General features: G+C 37.6%; 2 protein-coding genes and 1 long non-coding RNA gene across 3 annotated transcripts in view; 1 reads left to right on the forward strand and 2 right to left on the reverse strand.

Annotated features, from left to right (window-relative positions):
- The window catches only part of LOC107663942 (integrin alpha-11-like), a 40,897-nt gene extending 34,318 nt beyond the window's left edge, over window positions 1-6,579 (forward strand). The window contains exons 22-30 of the mRNA XM_016454354.1: window positions 736-812; window positions 1,303-1,386; window positions 1,477-1,567; window positions 1,659-1,772; window positions 2,965-3,048; window positions 3,499-3,609; window positions 4,881-4,976; window positions 5,621-5,734; window positions 5,850-6,579. Of these exons, the coding sequence (XP_016309840.1) occupies window positions 736-812; window positions 1,303-1,386; window positions 1,477-1,567; window positions 1,659-1,772; window positions 2,965-3,048; window positions 3,499-3,609; window positions 4,881-4,976; window positions 5,621-5,734; window positions 5,850-5,927 (849 nt within the window). The 3' untranslated portion in view covers window positions 5,928-6,579. The remainder of the gene's footprint in view (window positions 1-735; window positions 813-1,302; window positions 1,387-1,476; window positions 1,568-1,658; window positions 1,773-2,964; window positions 3,049-3,498; window positions 3,610-4,880; window positions 4,977-5,620; window positions 5,735-5,849) is intronic.
- A 714-nt stretch (window positions 6,580-7,293) lies between these two features.
- Window positions 7,294-13,942, reverse strand: part of LOC107663982 (intelectin) — a 25,240-nt gene continuing 18,591 nt past the window's right edge. The window contains exons 5-6 of the mRNA XM_016454425.1: window positions 7,965-8,068; window positions 7,294-7,758 (exon numbers count right to left, since the gene is read on the reverse strand). Coding sequence (XP_016309911.1) covers window positions 7,609-7,758; window positions 7,965-8,068 — 254 coding nt within the window. The 3' untranslated portion in view covers window positions 7,294-7,608. The remainder of the gene's footprint in view (window positions 7,759-7,964; window positions 8,069-13,942) is intronic.
- LOC107663984 (uncharacterized) lies at window positions 8,885-10,161 on the reverse strand. Its single transcript, XR_001631411.1, has 3 exons — window positions 10,082-10,161; window positions 9,102-9,175; window positions 8,885-9,014 (listed from the first exon to the last, which is right to left on the reverse strand). It is a non-coding gene; the product is annotated as an uncharacterized LOC107663984 (long non-coding RNA).

Genomic DNA, 13,942 nt, shown 5'->3' on the forward strand with positions numbered 1-13,942 from the left:
TCAGCTCAGAACAGTTTGTGATGGGGCAAAAGTGGAATAAAAGGAGGAGAGAACGTAAAAAGGATTTTCCATGCTGCTTTGTGCCACTACTCACCAAGCATTCAGACAAGCATTCATTTTGTAAACTGCATGGAGACTTGGATTACCACTGAAGTGGTGGCTAGAGCCGTTGCTCCATGAACTGCAGCAGAAGTTCATTGGGAGAGTCTGTATATCATCTGTATCTGTGTTTTGTCACTATGAAGTGATGTACAGTGGGTACGGAAAGTATTCAGACCCCCTTAAATTTTTCACTCTTTGTTATATTGCAGCCATTTGCTAAAATCATTTAAGTTAAATGGAAGTTAATACCTCATGTGGTGGTTAGACTGCTCAGCGAATAGCCAGCAGCAGTGGATAAAGCCCCTCCTTCCACACAAATGATGTTATTGGTCTGTAGAAAAAGGCTAGAGGCAGACTAGCGTAAAGGGTCTTGGCCTGTTTATGTAATTCTTATATATCCAGACAGGCTGTTTGCCCTGGAAAATATTGGTTCGTCTTTAAAAATGTAAGTTTTCGATGTGATCAGGGTATAAATTTGAATTCTGGCGGCGAGGAATCCAAAATCTAGGGATGAGCTAAGCATGTGTGTGATGCTAGAATGGATGAAAGAAAAACTAAACAGTAGCATGCAGGAAATTGTAAGGAGTGACAAAAACACTTTGATTAAACATTACTCTATTTCTCACTTCCCAGGTAACATTTCGTTTGGAATTTGAATTCAGTCACTCTGTGCTGCTGGATCATGTACGGATCATGTTGGAGGTTACCAGGTAGGACATGCTTTGTCTGAGATGTTGTAAATGTTTGGATATGAAAAATATGTGTACAATGCAATTAAGAATATAGATGAAACTGAAAAACTGTGATTTTTATTTTTTTATTTTGATTTTAAATCTTATGATTAAAAAACATTATTATAAGATTCAGGGAAAATCCAGAATAAAATTCCAGTTTTATTTTTGGAGCACAGTTTTATCCTGTGGAGCACAAAACAACAACAACAAAAATACACATTGATCACTAGATGACTAAATGGCCACATTGAAATCTGCTAGATGTAGTCTCAGTTAAAGTGTCTAGAGCATTGCTGATGGTTTGGAATGTTCTGAAACTCTGAGGGAAAGGATCCTGGACACCGACGATGCCTGAGCTGGAATGTTAAACTCCTGATAGATGCAGCCAAGTGCCACTGCGCAGTGAATCACAGGGTGAGCATAACTGCCTGGGAGGTTTCTCATGCCTATTCTTATGTCTCTGCAGTGAGGGTGAGGAAGTTGTTCTACACGATAACATTAATGACATTTTCTACACTCTGAAATACGAAGCTGATCTGCTCTTCACAAGGTGAGATAGATGTGTGTTTGTTTGAATGCTCTAATGAATATGTGTGATTGTGGAAGTTGGAATAGTTACAATAAACTTTGATTCTCTCAGGGATTTTTACCCTAGCCGATATGAGCTTAAACCTGACCTCTCTCTAGAGGAACCTAGTGATTTCAACCCTCCGTTCAACTTTACCTTTCAGGTGAGGTCCACTTCCTTGCTATCTATAACTAAAGAGAGGAGGGCCCTCATGTTTCGAAACAAACCAAACATGTTTTCTCTATGCATCACAGATCCAGAACCTTGGTTATTTTCCAATCCAAGATTTGCAACTGTACATTGCAATCCCTGAGGTCACGAAAAATGGCAATCAACTCCTGCAGATCAGAGATTTCCATATTGACCAGGTGAGGAGGACACAACTAGACTTGTAGTTTTACTCTACTTGTTATTACATTTTACAATAATTTACAGTCTAGATGAGTCAGTGCTAGTTGCCGAAAGTCAGAGCCAGTTTGCAGATTTGAGTTTTAACAGATTTGAGCAGATTTTTTTAAACTTCAGACTATGATTACATCCATTTGGATGATATCAAACATGTTTTATCAGGCCCGGATTGGCTAATCGGGAGGACCGGAAGAATTCCCAGTGGGCCGGTCTGTTTTTTTGGCCGCGAGGGCCGGTGTTGAGCAGTCACAATTCTGTAATGGCACAATTTACTCAGGCCGCTTACTTTTTTTTTTTTTTTTAATTACTACACCCCTTGTACAGCCAGTAACAATTCACAATGGTACAATTTACTCAGGCCGTGTGTGACTTTTTTTTTTTGTATGACATTAAAATTCTTTTTAGAATAATTGTACATAAATAGGTTAAGCAAAACAAATGTGATTATATCTGAGAACTTTTTAGGCAGACATTCTGGTACAGTACAAATATTTTGAGCTTCCCTTATTCTGTCCCTTATTTTCTTGTAAAGAATCACAATTGTCCATTTTATTCAGTTAACTGGCAACCCTAATGATGACGTAATGATGTTTTGACTCCCACGACAGAGGCACCTTGCTAAAAAAACGTCAGTTGTTGAAGATATGCGAGCAAAAATACAATGAATTACAAGGCTGTAGGGAACAGTTCACTATTGCAGACGTAGGCCTATATACTGAGGTTTTAATTACATTATTTAAATAGGCCTATAGTCAGTCATGAATTAAAGTGGGCCGGTCTAAGGCATGAAACTCCAGGGCTGAAAATGAGTCCCACTCCGGCCCTGTGTTTTATATTTCAAGCCGATTTTAAAACACATTTTGCTTTCATTTGTCATGTGTTGATTGCATAAGTCTAAATATTCTAATTATTCAAATAGTTTTAAACTGATATTTACAGCTAAATTTATGCATTTGGCAGAAGCTTTTAAAGTGACTTACTGCACATATCATTCAAGATATACAATTCATCTGTTCATGCATTCTCTGGGAGTAGAACCCATTACCTTGGCATTGCTAGCATCAAGCTCTACTGTTTGAGCTACAGGAATGATATTAATAGTGATTTGTGTCTTTTTTGTATTAATAATGCTTTGTGCCTTTTTTCCATCAGGTAGGTGGAAGTCATTGTATCCCCCCTCAGCATGTGGCACACAGTCGGGCGTCTCCGGAGGACCTCTCACAAACATCACGACTGGTAAGACCCTCTCTGTACGGGCTTAAAGCGTCTGCCTGTTATCTCAGACAAAATGTGTGCCACATTTCAGACTTGCACTTTAGCACTTCATAAAAGTCTGGCTTGTGTTGTTATGGTGCTTTATAGTTTGCCTGATTTAGGGGCTTTCAGATATGAGATGTTGATTTAATGTGCAACAGCAAAGCACTTCTCTGCAAAATAGCTGGTTTTGTACTCTCTGAATAAAGCCACTTGAGTTTAATAAATTGTGTCATAAATTATTGGTAAATCTAGTTCATCTTCAACCAGTTCTAGAAATGTTATTGTGTTTTTGAAGATTCTTGTATGTCTGAGGTAGGAAGTTTTGTAATGCAACTCTAATGCACACATCAGATTCCCACCACAAGCAGCTGGGTTTCATCAGTAAGATTGTCTGTTTGTGAGAGAACTGTTCCTTGCTCCTTTGCACAGAACTACTCCAATACCCTCACGGTGCCAGTGCAGTGTACCATCAACCTGCCTTCCTACAGAGACGTCAGCGTGAAAATTGGTGGATCCCTCCATACTGATGCACTGCATGCGGTGAGCAGCTGTGACTTCGCAATAACAATCTGATGATGAAGATGAAGTATAATGTGGAAAGAACTTGTAATCAGGGCACAGTGTTCACACACAACATGAAGGCTTTGGTCGTGAGGAGGATCTCCCAAAACCAATGCAAAGTCATGCAGTACATGTGGACATACTATAATCCGGTTTTGTTTACATTCTGTACTTTTTTTCATTCCTTTTTCTCTTGCTAAAAAACAAAAAAAAAAAAGCACATGCTTTGAATTTACAGTGACACCAGAAGTAATTTCGACACTTAATCCACACCCAAAATGTTAAATGTCTGCAGTAAAAAGTCAAAGCAGGTGGCATTTATTTTTAAAGGGGAAAAAAAACACATTAAAACATTTCACAAGAATAAGTTTTGCTTAGACAATAGATATATTGTTTGAAAGTAAGAAATAGTATTTGTATAATTTGTGGTTGTCAAATGTTAATGAAACATGTCCATAGTTAATATGGCTCAAAATGAGAAGGGGGTTACACATTATTTTGATAGTCCACTTTAGACATCTATAACTATAAGTAACTTTGCAACTACTGTACATGCACTGCAAAAAATGCTTTTCTTACTTAGTTTTTTTGTCTTGTTTTCAGCCAAAATATCTAAAAATTCTTAAATCAAGAAGGATTTTCTAGACAAGTAAAACCTTTAAAAATAAATGCCATCTGCTTTGACTTTTTACCCATTGTCTAGAAAATCCTTCTTGATTTAAGAATATTTTGGCTGAAAACAAGACAAAAAACTAAGTAAGAAAAGCATTTTTTGCAGTGTGTCAACTAACTCATTAGAGTATTAGTAGACTGTTAGGTTAGGGTTAGTAGAATCAGTTGACGTATTTAAAAAGTTACTTACAATCACATATATAGTTGCTTACAGATTGATGGTGCAAGTAACCATCAAAAAGTCAGTCTATTAATATTCTACATCCAACAGTCTATGACTGGTAGTTAGTATGTAGTTGCAAAGCCACTTATAGTTAGTAAAATGTCTGAAGTGGACTGTCAAATTAAAATGTTACCAAGTGAATTTACATTTTAATTTGAGTGAAGCATCAGTTGTTTGCAGTGTCCACTTGGTTTGATATTTTGTATCTAAGGTCAGACATTTTGCTACAAGTGTGGCTTTTTCTACCACTTCTCTAGCTTCTCACTTTTAGTGCTTGCTCTCTCCAACTTTCTCACATCCACTGAAGTAAGCATCTGTCAGAGAAACTGAAAACTGTTTTTCTTGTCACGGGCAGCTGAAGTTCAAAACCCTCGAGCTGGTGACGACAGCCTCAGTGGAACTGAACCCATCCAGCCCCATGTTTCTGCCTGAAGAGAGGCCGGTCAGACATGTGAGTCACCCTCTACACATCAGCATTTACAGAAAGCCACGTTACAGAAACATTGCTGGACAACATGTTTAGACTAGGTAAAAATAAATCCATGACTGAATTTGTGAAGATGTGGTTAGTATGAGAAGTTGCTGTTGTCTTTTCCATCCTTGGCAATTTTGAGAGACTAAAACATTGAGAATTTATGTGTTTTCATTCATCTGTCAGAAAGAGTTAAGAACAATATGACTTCATACAATCAGGTGCACTGATTTCTCATGCCAGAACCTTCCCTTTACATATCAGTGTGTCTTCTGGTGAGCTACTGTGTGTGCTGTTTCACCACAGTAAAAGAACCTGGAGCCAAGGGGACCGAAAGGACCCGCAGCACAGTTCAGTTCTGTTCTCTTCCGTATTGCTGTGTGGTGCTGCCATCTGTAGGCAGGACAGAAAATAAGCATAAATACTAACATGAGGAAATCTGAACTCAGCTGCAGCAGATGAAACATGAAATGTGACAACTTGTTTAGAACAGAAAACCAGTACCAAGAGCAGAGAAAAGAGCTCTGAGGAACCCAACATTAATACCACAAGCAGCTATAAGAAGATCTCTGATAAAGCAGTATAGCTTGTTATATTTTTCTTTTGTATGTGTGTTTTTTCAGATAATCCTAGAGATCAGGAAAGAGGAGGATTACCGTGTTCCCATCTGGATTGTCATAGGCAGCACACTTGGAGGCCTGTTACTCCTCTCACTTCTCATTTTGGCACTTTGGAAGGTAATGTGTCCTTATTTTTTTAAGCATGCACAGATGCATGCATGGATGGATTTAAGGATGGACATAGTAAATCTTGATTATTAGTTTTTTTTCGTTTTTTTTTTCACTCCAATAGTTGGGGTTTTTCCAAAGGCAGAAAAGGCGTGAGGAGACTGAGAATGAGGCTAATGGCAAGATGATGGAAGAGCGATAACGCAGGCTGCTCATGAGGGTTCAGACAGGCCTACATCTCAGGGACCAACCAACAGCAACATTAGACGTCTCTGAAACAGAGAGAAAGGGAGAAAAACAGGACATGAGGCAATGAAGAAAGGAGAGGGATTTGCTCTGTGCACTGGACGACCTGTTGTTCAACCATGAAAAACACTGCAATGACGCTCACCATGCCTGCACTGCTTACTGAGCCGACCCTGCAGATGGGTCTCCATCTCACTTCTCACTCCAGATCAAAACCCTCAGATCGGCATGCTGAGGACAGTCTTCTGACAAGACACTAAGAAGATGCATTCAAAAAGAAAGCTTTTTTCCCAGGGTCTTTGGAAATGCAGTCATTTGCATTTGATCCGTGGTCAATTCCAATGTCTGACTCTGCAAATATACAAGAGAAACCTCAAAGGGCTGAAACTCTATAAAACAGCCATGTTTTCTGGTGCTTCTTTTTGGACATCTGGAAAAAAGGGTTATTTTGGAGGGAAAAAAGTGCAAAAGTTAGCTCATTTTATTGTAATGCCTGTCATTATTATATGTAATGTAATATTAGGCACTGGAGTATGTAGCTCTGTTTTTTGCAGTGGCCATAATTTATTGAATAGAAAATGAACTGTTGTGGACTTTACTACAATTTAGTAAAGAGTTATTCTCCTCTAATACTCTAAATAATTATACATCAACATTTTATGTTTTTCTATATGCTCATTCTTCAGTCTCAAATAACAATAGAGGTGGACATTTACTATTTGACTTTTTTTTTTATATTGATGCACTTTTTATATTGTAGTGATACAAACTTGAATTTTGTAAATATACAGGTTATCTTTGTTACACGGATTTAAATTGTTTGCTTTCATGAGGATTGTGGCATTGTAATGCATCTCTAGTGAGACATCAGCCCCAGTTAAACTTCCATGATTGAGCAGCACATCCTCAAATATGCTTCGCACCTCAACAAGTAGCCTTTGAGAAAGGGTATGCTTACTGTACAGTATGTCATCCAGACTGATGATGGTTAATTCTTTTCAATTATTTAGAATATTGTTCAAATGTTCCCTAACATCAAATGATGTTGAGTCTTTACAATGCTATGAAACATCCTTATCATTTGCAGATGTATTGTAGTCAGGGAGCCCTATTTTCCAATGCTTTATCATATGTGTAAATATACCTGTCCAAGAATATAAAATAAATATCTAAATAAAGAATTTGGAAAAAGAATGAGTGTTTAGAAATGACAAGGAATGCTAGCTCTTAAATGCTTAAATTATATGAGCAAATCTTCACAAATGTATTCATAAAATATTGTCAAAGTAACTTGTAGACTACAACTTGTTGATAAGTATTGGCAGTCCACTGTTTTATTGAAACATTATACATTTGCTCCACTTTTGAACAATTGTAAAAAGAAATGCATGAACATTGAAAGTATGTTTAAAGTATGTTAGATATAAATGGCTCAATAAATGGCTAATCTGACAGGTTATTTTTTTCCTTAGTGACAAACACCAAACACAAAGAACGCAAATGCATTCTTAGAGTACAGACTGATAAAGGATATATATTGTAATGAAATACATTTGTGAAAGTAATTGTGCATATAACATTCAGGTGTTATTCAGTGTAATATATCTCAATGAGAAGATTTTAGACTCGTCAGAGTGTCAGCGATAAAAGAGAAGTACAGCTGCCTCAGTTATCTCTTTGGAAGCACTCCATTCTGTATTAGTACCATATCCATTCCAGTCGAAACTTGTAAAGTCCCCACACTGTCTAGCTGATTCAGGAAAGTGTCCACCTCCACCAATACAGAACTGCAAGAACATGAGTACATTACTAGCAACACAACGTGCATTTCTTCAAATAGCATTAGTGCTGTAGATTTATTTCAGGTGTAAGTGTATTACTGTAAATGCACTTTTCATTTTTACACTGATCCATGAAATATTGTGTCTAAATGATTGTCACAAATTCTTTTCATTAATGTTGTTAAAAATAATCCATATTATTTTTAACTCACATGTTCGGTGTGACAACCGGTTGGTTTAACGCCTGAACAAATAGCCATAGCTGCCTTTTCGGTATTGAAGACTCTGAATGTGATGAATCCAGGCTCAAATATTCCTAAAAAAAAATCAAAATATATCATTGATGATGATCTGTCATTTTAGATCCACATACAACAGTAAAGTAATCAGATTACAAAAGTGGTGATGGCTTAAATAATAGCATCACTGAATAATACAAAGATTTTATGAGTCAATCGATTTAGCTATTTTCTTTAAAGATATTTGAAAAATACTGGTTCAAGATGTATTGCCGTACCTCTTGGATTGGGACCATACAGATATTTGGTTGATATCGCATTTCCAGTATCATACACTATTGGAATAGCAGGTCCATTATCAACGTTGCATGTCCCGATTCCAAACCTCACAGGGAATTTCTGGGAAAATGAAGATAAATATCCGCTTTAGCTTTGCCTATATGTCTGTCAATGTTTCAAACTTAAAAATGGTGTCAAAGTTTGTTTGACCTTGAATAATTTGAAAAGGTTTCCTCCATGTAGGGTTAAGAACTGATTTTCAGTGTGGTATCTCAGGATGGCGGCAGTGGTCCAGTGCTCCAACTCACTATTATTAGGAACATGCCACACAGACACATCCTGTGCCCCGATGTCAAAATATCCAGGATTCTGTCAAGTCACATTTATTTATATAGTGCTTTATATAATACAGTTTTGTTCTGTTTGAGATTCTAGATTAACATCATTTGATTGTCAATCCAGTGTCTTAATATCTTTTATGTTAAGTCATGGCTGTAAAACCATTACTATAATAAAAATACCTTATAATCGACATTCTAATTTATTGAGATGCACCTGTAAATGCAGTTTGGTGCTTAAGATAGCAAAAATAAATAGAAACGATCATACCATCATGAACATGATACTTCTCACGAATTTCTTTGCAGCTTCGAGCAACATATTTAATTCTGCCTAGAAGTTTTGCAACCTCAGGGTTGATGTTGGTTTCATCCATAATAATATATGGTGCTTCTTGCTGAGTTGCTAAAATATGAAACATAAAGACAGTGAAATATATTGTGATACGAAATTAGATCAATTAATTTAAATTAAGAAAAAAAATACACTCACTTAATGCTACCTCACAGAACCATAAATTCAGCGAGAGTGAGAGGCTGAGAAGGATCCCTCTAAACATTTTTGTACTTTGCAAACAAAAGGAGAAAAGTTATTCACAATAACACATTAAGCACGTTTTTCTGTAATCAGTTTGTGTTACAGCAGCCTGCCTCATCGCTGTTCTCTGCATAGTTTTTCTCAGTCATGCTGTAATTTGTCAAGCATAACAAGTTGATTCATACTGATGAATTGCTCTCAAGTGAATCTTGACTTTCACTACTGAAGGGAAAGGTGTGAAGCGTTAGATTCTTTCCGCGCTGCATGGTAAGGGAAGATATCGCTGTGATGTAGATGAGAATCTGTGGCCCGACAAACCAGGAAGTCCAGGAACGCCAGAAAGTGTGCAGAGAATGCACTGTAATTCTGCATGTACCGTTTTGTTTAAGGGGCGTTTCCTGTTTACCTTTCTAATAAAACAGTCTTGTCTTTTTCTTTCTGTATCGACAAACAGTAAAAGAGCGTGAATCCTGTCCAATCTCTTGCAATCAATATCCAACATACAGCAATGTGGAAGTTTATACTAGCGGGGTAAAGTTAGTTTTAGGTTCGATATTCGCCAGACATTCGCCTAGGCTGCTTTACTCTAGTCTAGAAATTGATTTATGCCATAGGCTACAGAACGTGCAATCTTGTGCATTTTTAATCATTGATATAGCTTACATCAGGAAATAATAACACTGCACTGTTATATTGACAACAAGGCCAAGTATTTTTACGATCTTGTTTGTGAACAATGGCGACTGTTGGTTAGTGCACAGGTTAGTATTTTCATGCTGCGGTCATTCTGCCCGTGAACGCAACGCGCAGCTGGTAGCTCTGCTTTCACTTTTAAGTTTCTTTCGTAAAAAAAGTAGATTAAATACAAAGGTAACATCTACTTCGTTTACTCTCTTTCTTTTCTTTATTTCATTGTATGGTTAAAAAATGCTTACGTTTTTGTCGTGCGTTTTGTCGTCCCTCTTCTGATTTAGCGAGCACTGTCGAGGCTTCTAGCTTGGGCATGTCAGAGGATGCGTGTGGCAGCTTAAATGTAGGCTACTTTTTCCCCCCTCAACAGGAAACAAATCGATGTGGTTCTCCTTTGTTAATTCTAAAGATTTTTGAAGTCTGATCATTCATAACATTTGATGAAATATCAAATCATAATGTATAAACTACTACACATCCTTCATGCTTATTGCAGGCAGCACTTGAAGAGTGATTTATTCCTCAGTCTTTTTTTTTTATATTGAATTCCAATTCAATATCAAGCTCTGGGACTCACTTCTTACACTCGTCTCCTTCTTTACTGTAGTTCAATGTATCACACTTATCAATCTTTCATTTTCATTTGCATGTGCACTTCAGGTGCATAGGTCTTAAACTTCAGCAATCTACACATCACATTGTATAGTTTTCTCTTTACAGTTTTGTAGTTTATAGTTTTTTTTTCTTTGATCCAAAAGTTTCCCTTTTTTGGTTTCAACGTGTCTTCTCTTATTAAAATTTTATTTTGTGGCCAATTGTTTTGTACTCAAATTTTTTTCATGCTTCAATCGTAGTATATTATCTCACGTTGGCATGCTCCTAATCTCGTTTGGATCCTCGCATATAAAGGGCCTCGCCCATCACTCTCACAATTTTTACAGTGTCCAATACTCTGGATTTGGGTCTACCACCACTTTCCTGCTGGGTTCTTGGGGCTCTGACTCCAGCAATGTCTCCGTCTCTGAGATAAAACATCCCATTCTTATTCCTATCCAACAGTTATTACGTTGTACCAGAACCTGTTTCCAAGGTTCTTTGGAGCTCCTAAAACCTCACATACAGTATGTTATAGCTAAAGGTATAATACTCTTAGTTCCAGCCATTCCATTCACACCTAACATAAGTATTTTGTTGTATATGGTTTTTATCATGTGAATCAACAATATTCCTGTTGTTTCTTTTGTAATGCTAAATCATTATTAGCATCCAAAGATTTTACTATACAATTGATTTTAGTTATAATAAATGTACAACAGGGAATGATACAATGTTAAAATGTAGATTGAGAAGGGAAGTATTCAACGTTATTCAAAGAAGAAAAATATGGATTTGGCATAGTAAAAGCGGAATAGAATATGCAGATCCTGTTAAAAAAAACAACAACAACAAAAAAAAAAATCGAACTGAATAGAACTTTAGTTTCCGGGTTAATGACGCAGGACGCACAGCCGAAGTAGCACGTCCAACTCAAAACGAAGCAAATGAGCCGGTTCTACAAACTGTCGAAGTTTGCCGAGGATTACCGATGACTCAACAAGAACCGAATGAGCCGTGGCGACGTTTGCCGAGGATTACCGAATATTCTGATGAGTGAGTTGACGATACTGTGCAAGCCTGAGGCTGTACTGGAAATATGCTTATTATGACTGTTATTAATTTACATTTTATTAAAACCTGCAAAAACCTTTCTGTCGAGTGATGTAAATACATTTTACAATAGTTTATTGTGCATGCATATTATATTTAAAGGGGTCATCGGATGCCCATTTTCCACAAGTTGATATGATTCTTTAGGGTCTTAATGAAAAGCCTATAACATACTTTGGTTAAAATTTCTCAATGGTAGTGTAAAAAACACCCTTTTTACCTTGTCAAAATCAGCTCTGCAGAAATCAACCCGTTTTTTGCATGTTTCTTTAAATGCTAATGAGCTCTGCTGACCCCACCCCTCTCTTCTGTGGGGTGAGGAACTGTGCTCTGAGAGACTTTACTTTAGCTGCATTTTGCCGTGAAACTTGCTCACTAGCACGTTGTTAGGAACAGTGATTGCAAAGATTCATAAAAAAAAAACCTTATACTCACTTCTGCTGTAAGTGAAGCTGGATCACAAATGATTCGCGCGAACATAAACACATTTAGGTCGTGGGAGCGGCCTTCGTCTGTGTGACGTCACAAAGACAAGAAGCTGAGAACGGCTTGATTTGAAAAAGGGGATATTATTTTTAGGGATTAAATAAAAACCACTGGGTGGATTTTTATCATTATAGGGTGGATGTGTACACACACTGCCAACACACATTTATGTTCAAACAACATGTAAAAGTGAATTTAGCATCCGATGACCCCTTTAAAGTTGCTTAAGTAATCAAGGAGTTTATAAGACTGGTTTATTCATTCTTTATACTGTAGACATGTAGAACATATCCGCGTTTGTGCATCAATGTCTGTAATGTGTGCTGTAGGTGTGAAACTTTTAGGAATCTTATCCAAGTTGTAGGCTAGTCAATATTGGTCAGTCAGTCGTATCTGACATAAAGGATCCACGAATGAAACTGTGACCACTGTGGCAATAATCAGCAATATGCGTTCACACAAATAACTTTATTTTTTGAATGTTTCAATATGTGTTGACACAAATTACTTATCTGAATTTTTCTTTGATACAACGTGGCATTGAGTTGTTAGAAAAGAAATGCGTAGAGACGTTATTGCTTGATAACGTCAGGCTTTTTGAACCGGTTCAATGAGCCGATCTGTCCGAAAAGAACCGGTTAGTGGAAATGAATCGGACTTTGCATCGCTATATCAAACATATCAAGAACATACAGAAATAGATGGTATCAAACTGACCCCACGCAATCATCCGTAACTACTAGAGAGACTGAAATAAGGAAGAAAGAAACCCATAACTAAACTTCAAAATCTTGTGTTAGTGTTCGAAGGAGAATGCCATAATTACTTTACAAAAAATATGTGTACAGTGTATGAAACCCTTATAAAACAGAAAACCCCTGCAGCTAAAATCCATACACCTGCTAGGGTTATGGTCCCTGTTATTAAAGTTTCCAGTAATACTGGTTTCTTCATTGTTCTTGCCCAATTCTCTCTTTGTGTTATGTTCTATGATATCTCACAAAAAGCATGTGTAACGGGACGACTGAGAGAGGCGTGCGGATCCATATGCAAAGCTTTTATTAAACAGATGCGTGGTCACAACAGGCAAAGATCAACACTGGCAAACAAGGTTGAACAGGGCTAGACAAAAGAGTATTCTTAACACAGGCGTGGGTCAACACATCGGCGAACGTTATCCAGATAGCAGAGCAAAGGGGTAATCCAAAACAGGCTAGAGTCCAGGCGAGAAGCATACAGTATCCAAACAGGACGTAATGATAGAGGTAATCCACAGCAAGCAAAATCCAGGGCAGGCAGAGAATACACAGAAACGAGATAAACAGGCTAGGGTCTAAACACAGGAAGTCATGCAAAGAACAAGACTAGATTAGACTAGGAACTGAGACTGGGAACTAAGACTGGGGAAACGAGATTGGCTCCGTAAAGTAGCTATCACTAGGAGAGCGATAATCGCTAAACAATACTTGGCGATCTCAGAAGGGTCTGAGTGGGTGTTAAGCCGGGCTCACACTGTGCGATTTTTTAAAAGTCCTTTAGGATTGTACTTGTCAGACTGTACGAACATGATGATCATGTCACACTGTGGGATCTCAGTTGTTTTTAATGTCAGACTGTACGACAGTCAAGACGTGTAAAAAACGGGTGCGTGCAAGAAAACTTGTCCGGAGTTTTACATCGTCAACCCATAGATGTTCAGTGACTGCGAGCTTCATTGCACGCAGGGCTGTAATGTTGGCTATCATTAAAAGTATATGAATGGCGGCATTGACGTGTAACAGTCTGTGTGGTGTGAGAGTGAATATAATGCAAAGGCGACCTCTGGTGGTGAGCAGATGGAAGACCACGGACAGGATTCGTGACAGTATGCAGTACACTGCCACGTCTCACTCACATTCAACACTTTTTTTAGC

The sequence above is a fragment of the Sinocyclocheilus anshuiensis genome, unplaced genomic scaffold (assembly GCF_001515605.1).
Source record: "Sinocyclocheilus anshuiensis isolate Anshui unplaced genomic scaffold, SAMN03320099.WGS_v1.1 scaffold2129, whole genome shotgun sequence".
Taxonomy (NCBI): Eukaryota; Metazoa; Chordata; class Actinopteri; order Cypriniformes; family Cyprinidae; genus Sinocyclocheilus; species Sinocyclocheilus anshuiensis.